Here is a 24,631-nt window from a genome sequence, read left to right as displayed (position 1 = left end):
TACCCATTCACCCACTCACCCACCCAACCGTCTACCTGCCCACTCACCCACCCACCCATCCATTCATCCATCATCCATTCATCCATTCATCCATCCACGCACCATCCATCTACCACTCCTCCATTCATCCTCCGTTCACCAATCTACTCGTCTACCCACCCGCCCATCCATCCTTCCTCCACTCACCCATCCACCCATCCGCCCACCCACCATCCGCCCACCCATCCATCCATCCACCCACACACCTACCACCCACACACATCTACCATCCGCCATTCAACCATCTATCCTTTTCTGCTCTATTCTATCCGTTTGATTTTCCATTCAGGGTAATGTGACATTGTAAGAAAATATTAAAAAGACTTAGGAATTGGATGGCATTTACCCATGTCCCCCAAACTGTCACAATTTTCAATTCTCAGGTCTCCCACATAGATTTCTATTTAAATGACGAGGGAGACTAAACCACGGCTAGTTCCCATCTTCAGAGACGAGGTGGATTTCTGCTCTAGGGAAACATGACGGGCACATATTCTGCCTTTGCAACCAGCAACTCCGCAACCCTGAGAACACCCAGTCACTGGCACTCCGGGCATCATGTGGAGAGCCGAGGGCTTCTGGGATTCCTCCCGGCCCGGCTCGCTCAGCTCTGGCTAAGGGCTTAGATCCTGCACGCGGCAGAACTGTGCCAAGCGGGTCCAGCCACGAACTTCCTCCCCAGGACCTGCCCAGCACTCGGGGGCTGGTGCACTCAGTGGCATTTCCTACATATGACTTCCTGCGTGGGCCTGGCCCTGGGCCGGGCCCTCGCTCACACTTTCTGGGCAGTTCCTTCCGCTGGACTCTGCTGGTGCGGGGGCCACCCCCTCACAGGCTCAGGCAGAGGTTTCTGCACCAGCTGCCGCCCAGCTCTGAGATGCCCTGGACCACAGCGCGCGCTCCGGAGCACACAGGCTCCCCGCCGCCTGGGGTGTCAGGGAGGAGGTCCACACAGCAGGACCCCTCCAGCGATCCCCTGAACTCTCTGAGCACTGTCGGGGGAAACCTGGGAGCACACATGAAGCATGAGGGGTCTCCTGCATACCTTCAGCTCTAGGGGCTGCTCAGGCTGGTGGGGCTGGTCCTGCTGGTCCTGCTGGTTCTGCTGGTTCTGCTGGTCCCGGGGTTCTAGCTGCTGCTGCTGCTGCTGCTGCTGCTGCTGCTGCTGCTGCTCTTCTTCCTCCTCCTCCTTCTCCTCCTGTTGGTCCTGCTGGTCTAGCTGGTCGGGCTGGTTCTGTTGGTTCTGCTGGTCCAGCTGGTCGGGCTGGTTATGCTGGTTATGCTGGTTCTGCTGGTCCTGCTGGTCCTGCTGGTTCTGCTGGTCCTGCTGGTTCTGCTTGCTTGGCTGCACTGGGCTCTCCCCCTGGGGTCTCCCTGTCTGGGGCTCCGCACAGGCCTCCTTCTTGGGGGGCAGCCCTGGGTCTCCGCGGAAAGCACCAGTGTCCTCGTGGACCTTGGGGGACACGGGACTGGCCGCCATCTGTCCCCTCTCTCCGTTCATCACGTTCCCCCGGGCCAAGGCTTCAGCCCCCGGGCCCGGCACCGCGGGGCAGGGCAGGGCAGTCCTCTGCACCTCCCACTGCGCTGGGCCGGGCGCCGCCATCACCCCATTGGCCATGCAAGTCTGTGCCGCCGCCGCGGGCTCCACGTCATGTCCCTGCTTAGGAGGCGGGAACTGGACGGGGGCCTTGTGTGGGGGTGCTATCACCCCCCGCCTGCCCGGAGTCCTGGGGGAGCTGAGCGTCACCGCCGAGTCCTTCCTCACGTCACTGTAACTCGACAATGAGCTGAAAGAGACAACACAGGAGGCGGTGGGGCATGGGAGAGCGTGGGGGCATGGGGCACAGGGGCGCACTGCGGCCCGGGGGTGCAGGAGACCAGGGGGGGACACGGTGGGGCCGTGGGGTCCGGTGGGGGTGGGGGATACGGTGGGGCATGGGGGTGCAGGCACAGCCGAGCAGGGCCTCTGCCCTGTGCTGGAGGCCTGGTCGGGGCCACGCAGACCTGCCCGGGACCCCAAGCCGCCCTATGAGGGTCTGGGCATGTCCTGCGGTCGTGGGCGAGCTGGCGAGACACCCCAAATGGGGACAACACTGGCGGTGAGGGGGACCATCTCGAGACAGACACGGCCACTGGACCCCCTGTGGGAGCACCTGAGGGTCACTGCTGGGCCAATACTGGTTCTCCACAGCCTGGCCAGGGGCAGCTCTGGGTGTGGCCTCCCAAGTGGCCAGAGGCACGTGTGTCGGGGGCAGCAGCCCCTCGAGTCTCCTCAGGCCCTTCCTGGCGACACTTGGCCTTGGGTGGGGTTCCCGGGAGCTGGCAGGGGAGAGAACGTCCGCCCAGTGCTGCGCCTGAGATCCAGTCACAGACCCCTGGGGACAGATGGTAGTAAGACCTTTCTGGGGGAAACCGTATGTAATGGGTGACAGAAGTTCCAAGACAAAGCAACTGAGGGTCACTGAGGACAAAAGCAGCGGGGGCTGGGGGGGCGGCTCCTCTTCCATGGAGACCACGGCACGGTCCTGCCTCGTGAGCACACAGCACCCCAGTGACACTGCTGAGCTCGGCGAGCTCAGAGAAGGGACACGGGGCCCACGGTGGGGCCAGGAGCACCATCAGCGGAGGGGACAGTGCGAACGTCCCCCGGGTTAGTCCTCAGGAGACGCCGACCTCCCGGGAATCACGTCAGGGGAGGCACTGGGGGCTGCCCCGGGAGCTCGCTCCTTCTCCGGTTTGGGGACACGCATCTGACTGGGTGCCAGCCCCAGCCAGCCTCGCCCACTGCAGCTCTGCCCTCCCGAGCACCTGGCACCAGCGACGGCGCAGCACTGACCGGGCTCGGAACAGCACGAGAAGAGGCACCACATGGCGAGAGAAGCAAAGTCCAGTCTGGCCAGTCCACACTAGGGCAGCAAAGGACCAGCCGAGAGAGAGGGACTCGGGGACGCAAGGGAGTGCAGGCACAGAACCAGGGGGATTGACAGACGGGGAGAGTGGACAGAGCAGGGAGAGTGGACACAGACCAGGGAGAGTGGACACAAACCAGGCAGAGTGGACAGACTAGGGAGAGTGGACAGACCAGGGAGAGTGGACAGACCAGGGGGAGTGGACACAGACCAGGGAGAGTGGACACAGAGCAGGGAGAGTGGAAAGACCAGGGGGAGTGGACACAGACCAGGGGGAGTGGACACAGACCAGGGAGAGTGGACACAGAGCAGGGAGAGTGGACACAGACCAGGGAGAGTGGACAGACCAGGGAGGGTGGACACACAGAGCAGGGAGAGTGGACAGACCAGGGAGAGTGGACACAGACCCAGGAGAGTGGACAGACCAGGGGGAGTGGACAGACCAGGGAGAGTGGACACAGATTAAAGAGTACAAAGGCCCAGGAAGAGTAGACATAGACCCATGAAGCACGGACACAGAGCCGGGGAGCGTGGACACAGACCAGGGTGTGCAGACACACTCCCTGAGGACGCAAGGGAGCGGGGGTTGAGCGAGGAGCTTGGGGAGACACCAGCACCCGAGAGTGGAGGCCGCAAAGGTCGCCACATGGCCACCACGCAGAGGGACCGTGGGGCGAGCACGGGGCTCAGCGGTGGCCGATCGCCCCCCCTCACCGCACCGGCCAGTGCGTCTCTGCCTGCAGGGCCTCCGAGCCTTCATGTCCCCCACCGGCCCTTGTACCTGCCGCCCTCGAAGTGGCTGATGAGATCCGACACCTTGCTGGGCTTGTCCTGCGGCACGCGGACCGGGCTGGGCCGCAGCTGCTCCATGCCGGGCGCGGCTCTGGGCGGGGCTGTGCGCGCAGAGCGGAGAGGACTCTGCAGGTGCAAAGGCTTTGGAGGCACTGCCCAAGAGAAGGACGCGGACTCAGGTGGCGCCACACGGGCACCTTGGGAGGAGCCTGCTGAGCTCGTGTGGAGCTGACCCGGGGCCGTGGCCAGGGGCCTTTGCTCCGTCCCGGTGGGAACACGCCTGTAAGATGCACATGGGCTCTTCACAGGGCCCAGTTACAGGCGGGGGTGGGGGGGTGGGTGGGCATCAGAGACCCAGGCCCCGCCTCTCTGCCTAGGTGCTATCCCACCACGCAAGACAAAGTGGGCCCGCCACACTGCCCGCCACTCCAGCAGAACAATGAGGCTGGGTGAGAGTCAGACTCGAGAGCCAGCGCCTTCCCCCAGATGTCTGGCAGCATGGCCGAGCACGCCGGACATCTCACAGGCCCTCGGATCCCTGCGTGGTGTCCTGACAGAGGGACACGGGCATCACCAGGCCTCTGGGTGGACCTGTGCCGGAACCCAGGCTCTGCTCCTTCCCTCGTGCCAGCCAGACCCAGCGAGGGGAGCGAGCTCTCGAGCAGTTTCCCAGCAAGTCTGGCTGCATGCACACCCCGGGCTGTGGGCAAGAACTGGGGGGCTGCTGCAGACCCGGGGCACAGGGGATCACCTGAGAGTCAAATGGGGATCTACTGTGACTCACACGGGGCACACGGGGATCTCCTGAGAGGCAAATGGGGATATACTGAGACTCACACAGGACACACAGGGATCTTTTGAGACTCACACACAGGATCTACTGAGTCTCACATGGGGCACACAGGGATCTACTGAGACTCAAATGGGGATCCCCTGAGACACACACAGGGATCTACTGAGACACACACAGGGCACATGGGGATCTCCTGAGACTCAAACGGGGATCTACTGAGCCTCACACGGGGCACATGGGGATCCCCTGAGACACACACAGGGATCTACTGAGACACACACAGGGCACATGGGGATCTCCTGAGACTCAAACGGGGATCTACTGAGACTCACATGGGGCACATGGGGATCTCCTGAGACACACGGGGCACACAAGGATCTGAGGCTCACAGGGAGCACACGGGTATGTACTGAGACTCATACAGAGGGCACATGGGGATCTACTGAGTCTCACGCAGGGGGCACATGGGGATCTACCGAGCTTCACTTGCACAGAGCTTGCAGGGACCCTCCGTGGCCCCCGCACACGGTGCTGTACTCGCCGAGCCGCCTCCCGAGAGCATCAGCTCACCCCTGCAAGCAGCCTGGGTAGGTGCTGCTGTCACGGCTCGTCCCCCTCAACCTCAGGCACAGTGACTTAGGGTAATTCTCTTCTTCCAACAGGCTTTAAACTAATGAGATCCCAACCTTTCGGATCTGGGTAATGGCATCAAAAGTTGTGTGTGTTTTTTAATAAACAAACATGCTTTCTGCAGGTCTTTGCCAGTTCAGTTGTAATAAGCAAAGACAGAATCTTGTATTTATAAGTAAAAATGCTTAAGTCACCCTCAGTGGGCGTCTTTGCTCACATTCTTGCCAACGTCAGAGGGAGGACACACATCGGGGCAGACAGCAGAAGTTCAGGTAGTCTGTGTGAGCCTCAGTGACGTGGCTGGCCCAGACACCACCACACCTTCAGCAGGAAGGGAAGGAAGCATTCCTCCCATCTGGAAGATTCCAATGCACGCTGCCTTCTATTTCTTCCAGAAACCCTGACCACACAGGACTGAGGTGGAGCCCATGCTTTCCTCCAGCACTTTCTTGGCAGGAAAAGGTGGAGACCGAAAGAAACGCAAGGCAGAGGGGACAGAAATGGACTTTCCCCGAGTCCGGGGGCCGAGAATGCCCGAGCTGGGATTGCGCTGGAGGCCCGGAGTTTGGAGCAAATGACCTCACAGCCACAGTGTGGCAGCAGCAGAGCAGGGTATTTGAGGCTCTGCAGACAGAGGCAGGCCCCTGGCCCCAACCAGGACCCCTCTGTCCCTCCTGGGCGAGCCCACGCACGCCCATTCTGCAGGGGTCTCCCTGGGAATGTGCTCCGAGCACGCCCCTGTACCTTGTGGCTTTGGGCTCGCCGCGGGGAGTCTTGCTGGTGGGTTTCCATTTAGCCTCTGAGCCTGCTGCCCCGCTGCATTCCGGTTAACGAGAGCAGGGATGCCGCCTCTCAGGCACGGGGGCTCGACAGTGAGCTGTGGACACGAACTGCTGCCTGCAGAGCAAGAAGGCGGTGAGTGGCCGGGTCTCCCGGCCCCACACGGGCAGCGGCTGCGGCTGCAGGGAACGTGCTCCAGGCCTGGGTAGGGCGGGGTCGAGCATCCTGATGGGAAGGTGGTGCCCCGAGGGCTCGGAACACGGTCACACACACACACACAGACACAGACACACACACACACAGACACAGACACACACACACACACACACACGCACGCATGGACAAGAAAGCCGAGGACAAGTGCACACGGGCACTGCTCACACGCACAAGCGTGCACACAGGCAGTGTCCACACCTGTGCACACATGCAGGCCTGTGTGTGCACAGGTACAGGCATGCACATATGTGAGTGCACCCCTGTCCAGCCTGCTAGTCTCCCAGCCCCCCTTACACACATTAACACACACTCTCCGTCTTTCTGTCTTTGTCTGTCTCTCCCTCCCCCCACACCCCCCCTCTCTCTCTCTCTCACACACACACACACACACACACGTATACACACACACACACACACACACACGCTGGTCAGACCCACTTCCCGGAGGATGTCTCCGTCACATCTGCACTCGGCCCTTGCGAGTCCCCCCGAGCTGCCCTGGCGTGAGGCCGACGGCCAGGGTGGCCTCTGACACAGCCACCACTGCGTGTCAGAGTTTCAGCTCCCATTTCTCTGGGTGTCACTAGGAATGGAGCCCAGAGGCTCACACACACTGGTCCGCACACTCCACTGAGCCGATGCTGGCCGAAGTGGACAGCCCCAAGGATGCGCAGCCAGTGCTTCCTCTGCTCGCCCGGAGCCTTCCCTCTCCTGCTGCTGGGAGGAAGCCCAGCCACTGTTTCCTCTGCTCCCCATAAGGTAACTCACAACCACTCAGCAAGTCTGCCTGTTGTTTAAGGAAACAACACTTGCTAATAAACAGTTTCCACTGGGGCCAGAGTACAGCGGGGAGGTGCCTTGCACGCACCTGGCCCCGGGTTCAATCCCCGGCTGCCCCTGTGGAGTCCCAAGCCCCACCTGGAGTGATTCCCTGAGAACAGAGCCAGGAGTAACCCCTGAACATCACCGCATATGGCCCCCAAGCTAAAAACAAATCCAAAAAAATTGCTAATAGTAAGGGATATACATGATAACCTTTCAGCACCTGTGTTGCAAACCATAATGCCCAAGAGGAAAGAGAGAGAAGAAAAGTCTGTAGAAGCAGGCCTGGGGGAGGGAAGCCGGGTGGGAGGGAACCGGGGCATCTGTCTGGGAAAGTGCACCTGAAGGGAGGGGTGCTGGAAACCCAGACACTAACACCTTTGTAACTGTGTATCAGTGATTTAATTGTTTTTTTTTTTTTTAAAGGAAGTAGTTTCCATTTTAGCTAACCAAAACATCATCAACAAGAAGCAGCAGAGCTAAAAAGCAGCCAATGTTTTATTTAAGGCTTTACTAAACAAGATAAGCCCAAGCAATGTCAGGTGAAGGTGAGCTGGGCTCGGTGGAGAGACGCCCTCAGCCCCAGGCTGACGTCCAGGCCTCCTGCCCAGGGCATGGGGTGGGGTGTGTGTTGGGGGGGGGGGCGGCACTCACATTAGGGAGTCCTAGGGGGCGCTGGGGAAACGCTTAGGAGCTCCAGCTGTGTCTTGGTGACCCTGTCACCTTCTCAGGAAACCCACAAGAGGTGGCAGACGGTTCTGCAACTCCCCCACACCCCCAGGCAGCTGCCAGGGGCTGAGTCTGTCCCTCAGAACCGGTGGGGGTGCAGGAGAGGCAGCGGCAGTGGGACGTCACGGCCACTGTGGGCCGGGAAGGGCTCGCCTGTGACCGTGTGACCGCGGGGCTGCAGCTGCCCCCAGCACTCGAAGCAGCCCGGTAAGGGGGGGGCATCGACCTTGTGTGCACTCAAGGGCGGGCACACCCTGTTACTCAGATAACGCAGCCTGATTCCATCGTCCAGAATAAAGAACAAGGCGCCTGTTTCCCGGGGCCTCACAAGTCGGGGTCTACAGGCTGCCCAGGAACCCCCAATCCCACATCAGCACTCCTGGCACTGGGCCCCCATTGGTGAAATAGGCCTCAAGCCAGACTCTGGACTGGAGCCCAGCGGACAGGGACATGCAGAGGACACGCGAAGGACACAGGCACAGAACCAAAGCTCCATCTCACTGCCCGGCGGGAAGGGCCTGGCCACGGGAGAGGAAGCCCTTGACGGGCCAGTGTGACAGAGCTTCCTGCTCACAGCGTCCACCCACCTGTCAGATGCAGAACTGTCGTTTGCTACCCACCTGCACTCCCCACATTTGGAGTCAGGGCTGACTTGGGCGCCAACAGCACAGTGGGGAACCGAGACCCAGATCTGGTCCTGATGTGGTGCCTACTCAGAAAACGCTTGGGAAACGCTTAGGAAGCGCTCAGGAAACGTTCAGAAAACACTTGGAAAGGCTCAAGAAATGCCCGGGAAATGCTCGGGAAACACTCAGGGAATGCCCAGAAAAGGCTCAGGAAAGGATCGGGAAATGCTCAGGCAATCTTGGGAAATGCCCAGGAAAGGTTCAGGAAATGCCCAGGAAAGGCTCAGGAAATGCCCAGGAAAGGCTCAGGAAATGCCCAGGAAAGGTTCAGGAAATGTCCAGGAAAGGCTCAGGAAACGCCCAGGAGAGGCTCAGGAAAGGATCGGGAAATGCTCAGGAAATCTCGGGAAATGCCCAGGAAAGGTTCAGGAAATGCCCAGGAAAGGTTCAGGAAATGTCCAGGAAAGGCTCAGGAAACGCCCAGGAGAGGCTCAGGAAACGCCCATCAGCACAGGAATGTCTTTGCCCTGGGCCACCCTGGGCCCCTCCCCTCAGGACAGGTGAGAGGAGCAGTGTTCGCCCTTCCCCTGGACTGTGTACGCCCCTCCCAGTCCCACGCAGTCCCATGCCAGCACCTATGAGCAGCAGCTGGAGCTGTGGACGGTGACACTTGTCGCTGGAGGGTTGGCCAGGCGACCACATTGCCCCTGATCAGCCCACCCAACATGTACGTGTGGAGGGTCTTTCCGTTGGCCCCCAGCCTGAACTGACGCACTGGCCTGCCCTCCTGCCTGCCTGAGCGCATCAGGGGCACCCGCGGGACCAAGGAAGGGGCCAGCCCAGACCTGCACGGCACGTGCTGCAACCGAGAGAGAAAAACCAGGGAACACCCCGGCCCCGTCCCATACACAGCTCTGCTCTCGGGGGCCACCCCCACGCCCAAGCCCGCACACTCAGGCCACAGCCTCCGTGGCCCTGAGGCTGGACAGCCCCTTAGAAGTGCAGGACGGCCCCTTAGAAGTGCAGGACACCCCATGCGCCCTGGCCCTCAGACAAGGGCCTGGTCGCACCCCCCACTCCCACCCCCAGGGGGCACTAGGCGCCTCCGTGCTGGGACCCTCCACAGGGCACAGTGGAGCCCTCCAGGTGACCTTCAGAAGGTCCTCTGAGGCCCCGAGGGCACCGCTGTCTCGGTCTGTGACTCTGGCACAAAGGGTCACCGCACACATGCGCGGCCGTGTGACCCCTGTCACGCCCACAGTCCGGACATTTGGAACATCCTGTCCCCGGACAGATGTCCTCCAGCACTGACCATGGCGCCCCCACCCCCAGCAGGCCCCGTGGGGACGAGGGAAGATGCTGGGGTCACAACCCTGGCGCAGGTGACAAGAGTCTCATTCTCTGAGGGTCCCATCAGGGCCGGAGCAAGCTGAGATTCAGCAAAAGCAGGTGCTCCAGAGCAGAGGCCGGGAAGAGGGGATGAGGGGGAGGGAAGGGGTGAGAGAGGGGAGGGGGGGGTGGGGGAGGGGATCGAGGGAGGTGTGAAAGGAAGGGGGTGGGGGAGGGGAGGAAGCACATGCAGCGGCCTCCCCTGGGTGCCTCCCTTTGAGGTCTGAGCTCTGGGGACACTGGGCACCTATGACCATCCCCCTCGGTAAGGGTGACCTGTGTCCCCGCCGGGCCACCAGGAAAGCAGGGAAATGCAGGGGCCAGGCTGCAGGGAAGGACATGGGGAGGCTCCACTGTCCCAGACCCCCCCCCCCCCGAGTCCCCCAGCAGCCGATTCTAGCCCCAGGGCTCCAGGAGAAAATGCTGCCCTCCCCTCCCCTCCCCTCCCCTTCCCTCCTCTCGACCCAGTTCTCCTTGGTCAGCAGCAGGGACAGGCAGTGGGGGCGCGGGGCACTTACTGGGCGTGGGGCCTCCTGCTCTGGCCTTCTGCAGGGTCCTCCAAGTGTCCCACACTTGCTGGCAACAGGCGTCCTGCCACCCCACGCCTGTCACAGCCAATGGGCAGAAACTAGGGCCACCAACCAGCTCCTTCCCAGCTGGGCCTGTACCCAGGTGCCACGGGGCACCCTGGCGAGAAAAACCGGTTCCCCTTGGTGCAGCCACCCACATGGCCAGGCTGCAGTGGGGCTGGGGCCGCCTGTCCATGCCGGCAGCCCTGCCGTGTTCCCCTGGCGCCAACCGCCCAGTCAGGCCTCATGCGGACACCTCCACTGTGGGGTAGCTGGGGGCAGCCAGGGCCTCTCAGAGCCTCGTCCCTCCACCTGCACATCTGGGCCCCCAGTGCAGCCCTGTCCACTCGGAGAGTGGCTGAGGGTAGAGCAAGCAGTGGTCACAGTGGGCTGGACACGCCAAACACAGCAGCCCTGAGCTCACCACCAGAGGGACCCCGACACCACGACTACCACAGCCCGAGAGACCCCCGCACTCAGGGGACCCCGACACCACGACTACCACAGCCCGAGAGACCCCCGCACTCAGGGGACCCCGACACCACGACTACCACAGCCCGAGAGACCCCCGCACTCAGGGGACCCCAACATCACGACTATCACAGCCCGAGAGACCCCCGTGTTCAGGGGACCCCAACACCACGACTACCACAGCCTGAGACCCCGCTCCTGGAATCATCCACATGCACAGTGCCCCCTCTCTGGTGGCTGACACCCCTCCCTCACGTCCCAATGGTCCGACCCCTCACTGGAGCTGGGCACACAACACGCTGACCCCAGCGTCCCCTTCCAAGGGACCTGGATTGGGGGTCACTAAAGGAGCCAGGCCAGGGCTGACTCCACTGCCCCGTCCCAGTGCGAGGCCAGAGGCTGGTCCTGAGGGGGAGCCTAAGGCCAAACGGCCTGGAGGAAGCCCCTGAGAGGGCAGAGAGCCGCAGCCTCGCCAGGGCGGGGCAGGGACAGACGCGGCCCAGCATGCAGAGGGGACGGCAGCCCCCAAGGGGGCCTTGTGGGGCGGCACGGTGGGCTGCTGGCCAGGCACCCTGCAGAGGGCTCCGTCCCGCTCCTGGTCAGCACCCACCCGGGCCCAGGGGAGCCCCAGCCCCCTGGGGGGGGGCACCCTCCAAACCAGGCTGAGCCCACCCACCTCAGGTTTCTCACCGAGGCAGCTCCCTGCCCTCCCCATCCTCCCACTCAGGGGGACTCGTCCCCCAGCACCCAAGGCCCACAGAGCCAGCACTGGGTACGGAGCAGCAAGAGCCCAACTCCACAACCTGCCCAACCGTGCCCGCCCCCTTCCCGAGGGCCGTCCCCGGCTGTGTCCCCCCTTCCCGAGGGCCATCCCCGGCCGTGCTCCTCCCTTCCCGAGGGCCGTCCCCAGCCGTGACCCCCCTTCCCAAGGGCCGTCCCCGGCCGTGCTCCCCCCTTCCCGAGGGCCATCCCCGGCCGTGCTCCCACCTTCCCGAGGGCTGTCCCCGTCCGTGCTCCCATCTTCCTGAGGGCCGTCCCCGGCCATGCTCCCCCCTTCCCGAGGGCCGTCCCGGGCCAGCTCCATGACCCGGCCAAGGGGTGTCTGCCTTGGGCCGCGGGTCAGCGCAGAGTGGAAGTCACGGCACTCATGGGCGTGGGCGGGGGCTGTGGGACCCAGCGGGCCTGTGGCCTGCTCCGGTTTATGACCCCACTGGGTATTTTTAGCTTAACTCTGCCCCCCAACCACCCATGCTCCGTGGGCCAATAAGCCAAAAGCTCGTGGTTCTGGGTTAGCAGCTTGTACTACATATCACCGGTCACTTAAAAAAGGAAACCGGGGTCTGTGGAGCCAGCAGGGGAAAGGACTAATTTGATCCCCAGCACCACAGAGACCCAGCACCCTGAACAGGCGTGGGACATCCAGCACCCTGATATAGGCCTGGGAGCACCCAGCACCCCAATACAGGCCTAGGATTACCCAGCACCCCATACACGCCTGAAAACACCCAGTACCCTGAACAGGCATGGGAACACCCAGCACCCCAATACAGGCCTGGGAGTACCCAGCACCCCGATACAGGCCTGGGAGCACCCAGCACCCTGATACAGGCCTGGGAGCACCCAGCACCCTGATACAGGCCTGGGAGCACCCAGCACCCTAATACAGGCCTGGGAGTACCCAGCACCCCAATACAGGCCTGGGAGTACCCAGCACCCCGATACAGGCCTGGGAGCACCCAGCACCCCGATACAGGCCTGGGAGTACCCAGCACCCCAATACAGGCCTGGGAGCACCCAGTACCCTGAACAGGCCTGGGAACACTCAGCACCCTAATACACGCCTGGGAGCACCCAGTACCCTGACATAGGTCTGGGAGCACCCAGTACCCTGAACAGGCGTGGGAACACCCAGCACCCCGATACAGGCCTAGGATTACCCAGCACTCTGATAGACCTGGGAGCACCCAGTACCCTGACATAGGTCTGGGAGCACCCAGCACCCTGAACAGGTGTGGGAACACCCAGCACCCCAATACAGGCTTGGGAGTACCCAGCACCCAGATACAGGCCTGGGGGCACCCAGCACCCAGATACAGGCCTGGGGGCTAAGAGTTCAGCCTCCCACAGCAACAGCCAGGCTCCGCCATGGGCAATGGCGACACTGTCTCCCCAGTGTCACTATCGTGCCCCCTAGGTCACCGTGTGTCCCCCCAGTGTCACCATCGAGCCCCCTAAGTCACCGTGTGTCCCCCCAGTGTCACCATGTGCCCCCTAAGTCACCGTGTGTACCCCCAGTGTCACTATCGTGCCCCTAAGTCACCGTGTGTCCCCCCAGTGTCACCATGTGCCCCCTAAGTCACCATGTGTCCCCCCAGTGTCACTATCGAGCCCCCAGGTCACCGTGTGTCCCCCCAGTGTCACTATCGTGCCCCCTAAGTCACCGTGTGTCCCCCCAGTGTCACTATAGAGCCCCCCAGGTCACCGTGTGTCCCTCCAGTGTCACCATCGAGCCCCCTAAGTCACCGTGTGTCCCCCCAGTGTCACCATGTGCCCCTAAGTCACCGTGTGTACCCCCAGTGTCACTATTGTGCCCCTAAGTCACCGTGTGTCCCCCCAGTGTCACTATCGAGCCCCCTAGGTCACCGTGTGTCCCCCCAGTGTCACCATGTGCCCCCTAAGTCACCATGTGTCCCCCCAGTGTCACTATCGAGCCCCCAGGTCACCGTGTGTCCCCCCAGTGTCACTATCGTGCCCCCTAAGTCACCGTGTGTCCCCCCAGTGTCACTATAGATCCCCCCAGGTCACCATGTGTCCCTCCAGTGTCACCATCGAGCCCCCTAAGTCACCGTGTGTCCCCCCAGTGTCACCATGTGCCCCCTAAGTCACCATGTGTCCCCCCAGTGTCACTATCGAGCCCCCTAGGTCACCATGTATCCCCCCAGTGTCACTATCGAGCCCCCTAGGTCACCATGTGTCCCCCCAGTGTCACTATCGAGCCCCCAGGTCACCATGTGTCCCCCCAGTGTCACCATCGTGCCCCCAGGTCACTGTGTGTCCCCCCAGTGTCACCATGTGCCCCCTAAGTCACCATGTGTCCCCCCAGTGTCACTATCGAGCCCCCTAGGTCACCATGTGTCCCCCCAGTGTCACTATCGAGCCCCCTAGGTCACCATGTGTCCCCCCAGTGTCACTATCGAGCCCCCTAGGTCACCATGTGTCCCCCCAGTGTCACTATCGAGCCCCCAGGTCACCATGTGTCCCCCCAGTGTCACATCGTGCCCCCAGGTCACTGTGTGTCCCCCCAGTGTCACCATGTGCCCCCTAAGTCACCATGTGTCCCCCCAGTGTCACTATCGAGCCCCCTAGGTCACCATGTGTCCCCCCAGTGTCACTATCGAGCCCCCTAGGTCACCATGTGTCCCCCCAGTGTCACTATCGAGCCCCCAGGTCACCATGTGTCCCCCCAGTGTCACCATCATGCCCCCAGGTCACTGTGTGTCCCCCCAGTGTCACTATCAAGCCCCCTAGGTCACCGTGTGTCCCTGTGTGTCACCATCATGCCCAAGTCACCGTGTGTCCCCCCCTGGCAGGGCTCACAGAGGGCAGAGCCGCATGGGGAAGTGCCCCCACCTGGGCCGCTTGGGGGGGTCTCCTCTCCTCACTTCCTGTGGGGCTCGGGGCTGCTCCAGAGTCTCTCCAAGCAGCCCAGTGGCTAGTGCTCAGCCCAGAGCTGTTCAGGGGCTCCTACCTGAGTCCAAGGGAGAGGACCGTAACCACTCAGGGCGGGACTCGGCCGTGACAGATACTGACACAGGAACATCACAGCTTTGTGCTGACTTTAAACCACTGGAATAAAGACTGACAGGAAGGAACGAGAAGCGCAGAGGCTGGCTTTGTCCTGAGCACCCAGCGACGCTTCGACTACTCCGTGTCATCTGCTGTATGAGTTATTCACGACGCCTGCCCCCTGCACTGCCCAACCGTTTCCACTCATCCACACTGTCTAGACACAGTCCCAGAGGCAGGGCAAATGGCCCCTTGTCACAGGGCCGGGAGAGGCCACTGTTTGCAGCGAGGCGGCCAGAGGCCTGGAGCAGCTTATCTGTCCTCTCACACCCGGACACGGCATCCCTGCGGTGGCCTGCCCCAAGCCTCCGCAATAGTCACATCCCCACCCCTCCCCGGGATGCTTTTCTGACCCTCCCAGCCTCCCTCTGAGCTGCTGCCACAGACATTCCTGCACAGCTCCTGGCCCGCCTGGCCCTCCCCGGCACGCTGGTTGTTTTGCCAAAAAGTGCATTTGAGGATAAAGCAGGCAGGACTGGTAAGACTGGGGGCCAGAAGATGGAAGTTCTGACGCTTATTTACGTGGGGGACACCGTGGAACGTTGTCTGACATGCACAGTGTCTGAGGGCGTGTGAGGCCTGAGGAACTGTAACCCCCAAGGGTCTCCAGTGGAAATGTCAGCCTGTGACAAGGGTGGGGCAATGCCGTGTCTCGTGGCTCTGCTTCACTGGCTGCATTCAGAGAGAAGGAACAGACCTTGGCACAAGCCCCCCCACCCCCCACAGCAAACTCACAGAGACAACGTGGCTGCTAGGTCAGCCACCGTTTCTGAGCTGAGGACAGAGTGGAAAAGGGAGCTTCAAACACAAGCCAGGAGCCAGGTAAGCTCATCTCTAGTTCTCCCAATGCTGTGTGGGTCTCTGCTAGTCCCTAGGAAAGTAAGGATTCACCCACGATGGCAGCACCCTTCCTGTTCCTCCACAGCCTTCCCACAGCACTGCATGCGCACAGGAGGATGCAACAGCAGAACATGCCTTTGAATCTGCATCTGCAACATCAGCATCAACGTCGGCATCAACATCAACGTTAGGATCATCAGGATCAGCATCAACGTCAGCATCAGTATCAACATTAGCATCAACGTCAGCTTCAGCATCAATGTCAGGATCAACGTTAACATCAGCATTAATGTCAGCATCAACATCAGCATCAACATCAGCATCAACATCAGCATCAACATCAGCATCAGCATCAACATCAGCATCAACATCAGCATCAGCATCAACATCAGCATCAATATCAGCATCAGTATCAACATCAGCATCATCGTCAGCATCATCGTCAGCATCAATGTCAGCATCAGCATCAACATCAACATCAGTGTCATCAACATCGCATCAATGTAAGCATCAGTGACACTGTCAGCATCAATATCAACATCAACATCAGCATCAACATCATCATCAGCATCAGTATCGACATCAGCATCAGCATCAGCATCAACATCAGCATCAGGATCAGAGTCAGCATCAGCACTGGCATCAACATCAACCTACCTATGCCCACATACCCTCCTGCTCTGCCCCCCAAATCCAGATACCCCTCTGACTGTATCCCCCAAATCCACGTACCCCTCTTTCACATCCCCTCCAGGATGTGGGTCCCTGGTGCGTGGGTCTCTAGAAGTCCTGGTACATGTCACCCCTGCCTCCCTCACCTTGCCTCACACACATTCATCTGAACTTGGAGAAACTCGGCTCAACCAAGCTTGGGTCCCCCTCGACACTGTCCTGCCATGGCTGCAGAGGGCCGAGACAACACAGCCCTAACTTGGGTGCAAGCATAGAACAGTTAGGGCTGTAGGGACAGAAGGTGGCTGTCGGCCTGCACGCCAGCACCAGCACGGCACCCATAGAAGGGCCACTGTGTTCCTTCTCAACAGCACTGCTGTTCCACTCTGGATCAGCAACTCTTGTGGAGCACCAGAAAGAGGGTGTGCCGGGCTGGAGACAGCACAGTAGGGGAAGGTGTGCTGGTCTGGTTCAACCCCGCACCTGTGGAGAGATCCTGAGCCCCCGGGGAGTGAGCCCTAGGCCAGGTGGCCCCAAGCCAGTAAGGAAAAGCAAAGGGCGTGCTGTGCCACATCAGAGGTCAGTGGCCCTCCAGCTCATCCACGCGCCGTGCTCGTGAGGCACCTGAGACCACAGCCCATAATCATCTGGAGGTTCAGTGTCACCTTCCACTCTATGGTGAAGCACAGCCAACTTTGGCGAAGTCGTGTGAGCAAACAAGGCACGGAGTGGCCATGGCTCAGCTGCCGGAGGTCACGTCCGTCACAGGAGTGCAGAGGGCGGGGCTGTCTCCCGCGCTCGGCCACACGGGCAGGAAGCAGGTGCAGCCACACAGGGAGCCCCGGGAGCTCTGACACTGCGTCCTCTCCTCTCTCTATGACCCGAGAGCAGGACAGAGACAGAGGGAGGACGGGGAGGCAAGGCTGCACCCCCACAGCCTGTACCCCCTCTGCCCTCTCTCGCCCCACCCTCGCTGGACTCCGCACATCTGCGAAGGCCAGGCCAGGAGTGACAGAGCTCGTGCTGCGGCTGGGGTCCCGGAGCATGCGGGCTCCAGTGGGGGCGGGGGGCAGTCAGGACGGGTATTGGGGGACTCCCCTGAACTCCTGGCCTGGTCACTCCTATGATGCGCAGCCACCAGCTGCAGGGGGCAGTGCTGGGCCTGGAGACGCTGCCCACGACCCCACCTGCCCTGGAAAGCAGGACTCAGGGCACAGGTGGCCTCCCGAGCACCCGGGAAGGGTGGACACCTGCCCCCACGTGACTCCCCAGACACGCCCCCTGCCCTCGGCTCTCAGGGGCATCTCACAGGCCTTCAGACACAGACGCAATTCTGGCTCTCAGGACAGAGCCGTTTCCCCTCACAGCGTGGCACAGAGGGTCAGGCCTGTCACGGGGGACCCCGACCCCAGGTCCTCCCGGACTGACCGTCTGAGGTGGGAAGGGCCAGCAGGGATGGAGAAAGGAGACAGTTTCTTCTGCCCTTAAATATCTTCATGACGTGGCAGTGGAGAGATCACCCCAAGCCTGAACTTCCCCCAGGGAGAAACACCCCTGCAAGGTGCAGGCCAGGGGCCGCCGGTTGCTGAGACTCTGGCCGGACAGGACGGGGAGCGCAGACTCAGAGCCAGTGGCAGAACCCCACCCCCACCCCGGCCCCAGCCCCAGGGACAGTGCAGGCTGCCGGTCCGTGCCTGCAGAGCAGAAACTGCAGAGGATGGAGGCTGCGGCCCCGGCCTCTTTCAGCACACTTCCTGTCACGTGGGTCCAGACTGCCCAGCAGCTTCCCTGCAACACCCATCCCACCCCGAGCCTCCAGCCAGCTCTGAGCCCACCGTCGCCCACATAGCCGCAGCCTCTGGGAAACACACAGCCGACCCTGCCCGAGCCAGACCCTGAGCCTCAGACTGAGTGGGACCCTCACCTGACCCTCAGCCCGAGCCAGACCCTGTCCCTGACACTCACCCTGACCCTCACCCTGACCCCCAGCCCGAGCCAGACCCTCACCCTGACACTCAGCCTATCCCTCAGCCCGAGCCAGACCCTGACCCTCAGCCCGAGCCAGACCCTGTCCCTGACACTCAGCCTGTCCCTCAGACCCTGACCCTCAGCCCGAGTCTGACCCTGAGCCTCAGACTGTCCCTCTGCCCCAGCCGAGTGCCCACTGCCGGGTGAGCGAGCAGCCTGGGGAGGCCCCGGAGCCCCTCAGGCCTGTCTGCATGTCTCCGCCCCAATGCACTCTCACTCTGTCCCCAGCCAGGGAAGGGGGACCCAGGACAACCACGGGCTTCTGGGAGAGCCGAGACAGGACTGGCCAGGCCCCTGCAGCACAGCCCCCAGCAGGACCCACACCCTGCACATACCTGGCTGAGGGCCCCGCTCCGCAGCCCTGTTCAGTCTCTGGGCCACACCCCCGAGGGCGGGGAAGGAGCCACAAAGCCACTTCCAGCCGAGAGCAGCTCTAGTCCGGCCTGGTTCCTCTCTCCGGCCCCTCCGCCGCCTGTGCAGCTCCCGCGAGGGCTCCAAGGGGCCAGCAGCCAGGGCTTTTCCTTCCAGCCTCCAACTGCCCACGGTTCCAGGGCGCGGCCCTCACAGACTGCCCAGGGCTACAGCTAAGACCTGGCCAGGGCGCAGGCTGAGAGCCACTGACCCTCCCGCATGTCTGCATGGGGTCATAGATGGGACGTGTCCACGGCTCACCCTCCTGCGTGTCTGCACGGGGACCTGCTCCCAGCTCCCCACAGGCCCACGGGAGCCCAGTCCTGGCCTGGGGTCAGCCGGCTGGAGAGATTCCGGCTCTTGCTCTGCCCAGCTCGCCCCGGGCTGCCAGGAGAAGCTCTAAATGTTTCCGACGGACCCACCTGCAGCCTGGCCAAGCCCTGCTTAGCTCTGGACACTGCACATGAGTCTCCATGTGGTCATCCCCTGCTGGGGAGCACCTGCCCCCACCTGATTGTCAGCGAGGCCGCGACTACCTGGGTGCTTGCATATGAGGGATATGTGAGCCTGACAGAACCCATGAGAACAGAGAGAGGGTTCCTGGGAGAGGGGGCCCCCGGGGAGAGGGGGTCCCGGGGAGAAGGGCCCCCTGGGAGAGGGGGTCCCAGGGAGAGAGGCCCAAGGGAGAGGGGTCCCGGGGAGAGAGGGTCTTGGGGAGAGCAGTCCCGGTGAGAGGGTGCTCCTTGGGATAGGGGGTCCCAGGAAAGGGGGTTCCGGCGAGAGAGGGTCCCAGGGAGACGGAGTTCGAGAGGGTCCCAACTCCCACACAGCCCTCACAGGCAGCGCGTCTGTGGCCAGGAGAGCAGAACCCCGAGCCGAGTTCCCTGCAGACCCCATCCACATGCGTGAACCCCACCGAGGCAGAGTTTGCTTTTCACTCCAAGGCCATCGGCCCCAACCAAGCTCCGTGAACAGGAGGCAGGTGTAGCCCTAGGCCAGCCTGCAGCCCCCCAGGCGCTGCGGTCAGCACGGAGCTCGCTCACTCCCGTGCAAACGTTGCCTGAGAACAGGGACACTGACTAGAGGGAGAACCGGGACCTGTGGGTAGACGGGGAGGGAGGTACGCGGGGGCTCCCCCGGCCATGCTGGTCCTCACTGGCCTCTGGTTGCCCCACATCCACACGTACTTCCTGACGTCACCCACATCTGAGTTTCGGGAACTGCCATCTCCTCAGGGAGATGAAAGGAAGTGAAACCTGCATTCGCCATGCGTTCTAGCCCCGAGGGACTAATTCATAGGGTTTTCAAGAGGTGGGAGGGATAAGTTGTCAGCCCAGCATTTTTATTTAAAGCTCCTGGCACATCGATGAGTAGGATTGAAAGTTTCCCTGTTCTAAGGGGAAAGCTGGCTTTGGGAATGTTCTCGAAACAAGCCCAATAAAACGATAGGCCAGCCATACCGAGGCAATGTCAGCATCTGACTTCGTTCAGTGGAGCAGGAATAGGAAAAATAACCAAACTCTCTGATTTTTTTGCTACCAATTATGGAGTAAAGATCAATGTTTTTTTTCTACCAAGGAGTTAATTCCTGTCTTCACAAGATGAAGCAAAAGTGACCTTAAATGATCTCACACTCTTCATTCTTCTAATAAGAATCTAAAAATCAATGAACAACTTGGAATTAAATTAATTCCCCTGTTAGCTTAGAAGAACACTTTTCAGGGCCAGGGATGGCTCAGTGGCGAACAGCACCTGCCTCGCAAGCCCAAGACTGACAGTTTGATCCCTGATGCTGCCCAGCACCTGCTGGCCACCACAGAGTGCGTGTGAACTGGTGCGTGGCCAAGTGTGTGCAGATCAGGTGTGAGCACGGCCACGTGTGAGCATGCTGGGTATGCCGGGTGTGAGCGTGTCACAGATGCAGATACCGGGTGTGGGCATGAACAGGAGTGAGCACCCAGGTGTTCATGCAGGTGGGAGCAAGCGCCCCCGTGATGCCCCCATCCATGTGTGTGGACATCCACCCAACCTGTGCTCTCAGCAACGTTGTCGAGGTGGAGCAGCAGGTGGGGGAGAGTAAGGGTGAAAACCAAGTTCTACTTGACGAATGTCACCGACGGGTCCTGATTCCTGAGTTCCCCGCCGTGGCCTTCTTGGGGGAGGGGAGCCGGACATTCCTGAACACAGGCCAGGCCCAGGCTGGGCCTGAATGTTTTTGTACCAAACTATTTTTACACACATCTTCAAAGCAAGCCTCTTCTCCCCCAACCTCTCCTTTTAGCCCAGTGTTAAAAGTTCCCTTTACTTGGGTCCGGGGGGCACATACTGTGGAGTTCAGGACTTGCTCCTGGCTCTGCACGCAGAAATGGATCAGGGACCATATGGGGTGCTGGGGATCAAACCCCGGTTGGCCGTGGGTATGGAGGGCCATAGTTCAGGAGTTCAGGGTTTGTTTGTCACCGTGACGTTACAAAGTTGTTCCTGATTGGGCTTCAGGGATGCAGTGCTTCGACATGTATCCTTCGCCAGTGTCCCTGTCCCTCCACCACTGCCCCACTTGCTCCCACCCACAGTCTGCGTGAGAGGGTTTCATACAAGACACTTTACCCCATCAGTGCCACCTCCTCCTCCCGGTTGAACACTCCCGTCCACCAGAGGCATTGCCCAGCCTCCCCTGATCTTGACCTATCCGCAGCCTTCTCCAGGGGCCCTTCCCCTGAATCCCAGAGTTCATGTTCTTTGCTTCCATTGTCTCCGGGTGTTTGTTATTCCGCTGTTATGTTTCCTTTCACTTCGTATGCGTCTCTCTCCCTCTGGCTAACCTCACCCACGGTGCTCTCTAGGTCCCTCCACGTAGCAGCAAATTTCATGACTTTATCTTATGGCCGAGTAATATTCCGTTGTGTACAATGCACCATAGTTTCTTTAGCAATCATCTATTCTTGGACACTTGGGTTATTTCCAGATTTTGGCTATTATGGGTAGTGTGGCTAGGAATGGTGCAAATGTCTTTTGTACATTGTGTTTCTTGGCCTTTGGAGTTTATTCCAAGAAGTGAAGTTGCTGGGTCAAACGGAAGCTCAATTCCTAGATTTCTTAGGAATGTCCACATTGTTTTACAGAAAGGCTGGACCAGTCCACATCCCTACCAGCAGTGAATGAGAGTCCCTTTCTCCCCATATCTGTGCCAGCACTGGTTGTTCTTTTTATTCTTGATGCCAGTGTCAGTCTTCGTGGTGTGAGACAATATCTCACTGTTGCTTGATTTACATCTCTGTGATGACTAGTGATACAGAGCATTTTTTTCATGTGCCTTTTGGCCACCTGTATTACTTCTTAGGGAAGTTCCTGTTTATTGCCTCTCCCATTTTTTGATGGGGTTGGTTATTTTTTCTTGTTAAGTTCTACCAGTGCCTTATATAGAGTAGTAACCCCTTATCAGATGAGTATTGAATAATTTCTCCCATTCGTGGGCTGTCTTTGTATCCTGGCCATCATTTCCTGTGAGGTGCAGGCACTTATTAGTTTAATGTAGTTCTGTTCATTTATTTTTGCTTCCACCTTGGTCAGTGAATTTCATCCTTGAAGATGCCTTTAGCATCAATGTCATGGATAGTTCTGCCTACCTTCCTCTATGTATATCATGGGTTCAGGTCTAATATGGAGGTCTTTAATTCATTTTTATTTGACTTTTGTGCCTAGTGTTAGAAAGGTCTGAGGGTTTGTTGGTTGTTTGTTTTTGCATATAGCTGACCAGTTTTCCCAGCACAACTTATTAAAGACACTTTCCCTGATCCACTTCATACATTTTACTCTTTTTCAAAGATTAAATAATCACATACTTAAGGGTCTGTCTCAAGATATTCAACTCTATTCACTGGACTGGGGGTGTGCTTTATTCCAATACCATGCTGTTTTAATTACTACTGCTTTGTAGTACAGTTTGAAGTCGGGGAAAGTGATGCCTCCCATCTTCTTTTTCCCAAGGATTGCTTTAGCTATTGTTCTATATGAATCTCAAGAGTCTTTGATCTATTTCTTTGGAAAATATCATGGGTGTCCTTATAGGGACTGCAGTGAATCTGTACAATACTTTGGAGAGTGTTGCCATCTTAATAATATTAATCCAACCCATGAGTAGGGGATGTGTCTCCGTTTCCTAGGGTCCTCTTTTATTTCTTTAAGTAGTCTTTTGTAGCTTTCTTTGTGTAGGTCTTTCACCTCTTTAGTTAAGCTGATTCTGAGGTACTTGGTTTTCTGAGGCACAATTGTGAACAAAATTGCTTTTTAAATACCTCTTCCTTTTCTGTCACTATTTGCATATAGGAAAGCCATGGACTTTTGTGTATTAATTTTGTGGCCTGCCACTTTACTATACAAATACACTGTTTCTAGGAGCTTTTGTGCAATGTCTTTAATATATTTTCTAAATATTATATCATGTGATCTGCAAATAGGGAGACTAAATCTTCCTCTCCTGTTTGGATGCCCTTTTCTTGCCTAACTGCTATGGCAAGTACTTCCAATACTATATTGAATAGATGTGGCAAGAGTGGTCAACCTTGTCTTGGGCCTAATTGTAGACAGAAGGCTTTTAGTTTTTTTCCTCATTGATTATAATGTTTCCTTCAGGCTTATGGTTTCCTTCAGGCTTTGACTATGTTGAGGAAAGTCCCTTCAATTCCCATTTTGTTGAGATTTTTTATCATAAATGGGTGCTGGGTTTTGTCAAATGCTTTCTCTGTCTATTGATATGATCATATGATTTTTTCTTTTATTGATATGATGTGCTACATTGATCAACTTGCATGTCTTAAACCATTCTTGCATCCCCAGTATGCAAGGTCATGATATATAATACTTGGTCAGGGTATATAATCTTTTTGATGAGTTGTTGTATTCTATTTACTATCTGTGAGGATCTTTGCATCTGTGTTAATCAGGAGTATTGGCCTATAATTCTCTTTTTTTGCATGGAGTCTGCTTTTGATATCAGTGATCTTGCTTCATCAAAACTGTTTGGGAAGGTTTATGTTTCTTCAATTTGCTGAAAAAGCCTGTAAAGCTTGGCAGTGGGTCCTCTTTAAAGGTTTGGAGGAATACACTCGTGAATCCATCTGGACCTGGGCTTTTGTTTTGGGGAAGATTTGTTTACCATTTCTATTTCCTCAATAGTGATAGGTATGTTCAGGTATTCCAAATCACCTTGGTTCAGTCTTGGGAAGTTCTAGGAGTCCAGAAATTTATCCATTTATCCTAGATTCTCTCATTTTGTGGCATAAAGATTCTCAAAGTAATCTCTGATGATCCTTTGAATTTCTGTGGTGTCTGCTCTGATGTCCCCCACTCCCACTTTCATTTCTGAACTGGGGTATTAGGGCTCACTCCCTCTCTTTCTTTGTGACTCCTGCTAGTGGTTTATTGATCTTGTTTTTTTTTTTCCAAGAACCAGCTCTTTTGGATTTTTTCCCAGTTCATTAATTTCTGCTCTTTTATTATTTCCTTTCTCCTGCCTACTTTGGGTTCCTTTTGTGTTCATTTTCCAGTTTCTTAAGTTGTGCAGTCAAGTTATTTATGTGGGTCCTTTCTTCTAATGAATATCTGCAAAATTACAAACTTTTTTCTTAACACTGCTTTTCTGTGTCCTACAAGTTCTAGTAGGTTGTGTCCTGATTCTCATTTCTTCCCAGGAATCTTTTGATTTCCTCCCGGATTTCTTCTCTGACCCACTGGTTATTCAATAGTGAGCTGTTTAATTCCCAGGAGTTAGAGTTATTTCTCCATTTTTGTTTGCGATTAACTCTGTTTTCAGTGCATCATGGTCTAATAGCCTCCGGACTTTGTGGAGATAAGTTTTGTGGCCCAGCATGCGGTCTGTCTTGGAGAATGTCCATGTGCATTGGAGAAGAATGTATATTCAGTTTGGGGGGATGAAAAGCCCTATATCTTTTCCATTTCTTCCTTCAAAGCAGTATTTCCTTATTGAGTTTAGTCTAGTTGATCTAGCAAGAGGTGACAGCAACTACTATTTGTGTTGCTAGCAATGTCCTCCTTGAAATCTATTAGCAG

General features: G+C 58.2%; 1 protein-coding gene across 2 annotated transcripts in view; it reads right to left on the bottom strand.

Annotated features, from left to right (window-relative positions):
- Window positions 1–24,631, bottom strand: part of FGD4 (FYVE, RhoGEF and PH domain containing 4) — an 86,477-nt gene that overhangs the window by 23,801 nt on the left and 38,045 nt on the right. For both annotated transcript variants that reach the window (XM_055118151.1, XM_055118152.1), the window contains exons 2-4: window positions 5,908–6,060; window positions 3,730–3,892; window positions 1,085–1,826 (exon numbers count right to left, since the gene is read on the bottom strand). In XM_055118151.1, the coding sequence (XP_054974126.1) occupies window positions 1,085–1,826; window positions 3,730–3,892; window positions 5,908–6,060 (1,058 nt within the window). The remainder of the gene's footprint in view (window positions 1–1,084; window positions 1,827–3,729; window positions 3,893–5,907; window positions 6,061–24,631) is intronic.

The sequence above is a fragment of the Sorex araneus genome, chromosome 10 (assembly GCF_027595985.1).
Source record: "Sorex araneus isolate mSorAra2 chromosome 10, mSorAra2.pri, whole genome shotgun sequence".
NCBI lineage: Eukaryota > Metazoa > Chordata > Mammalia > Eulipotyphla > Soricidae > Sorex > Sorex araneus.
This window is presented reverse-complemented; position numbering and strand designations above follow the sequence as displayed.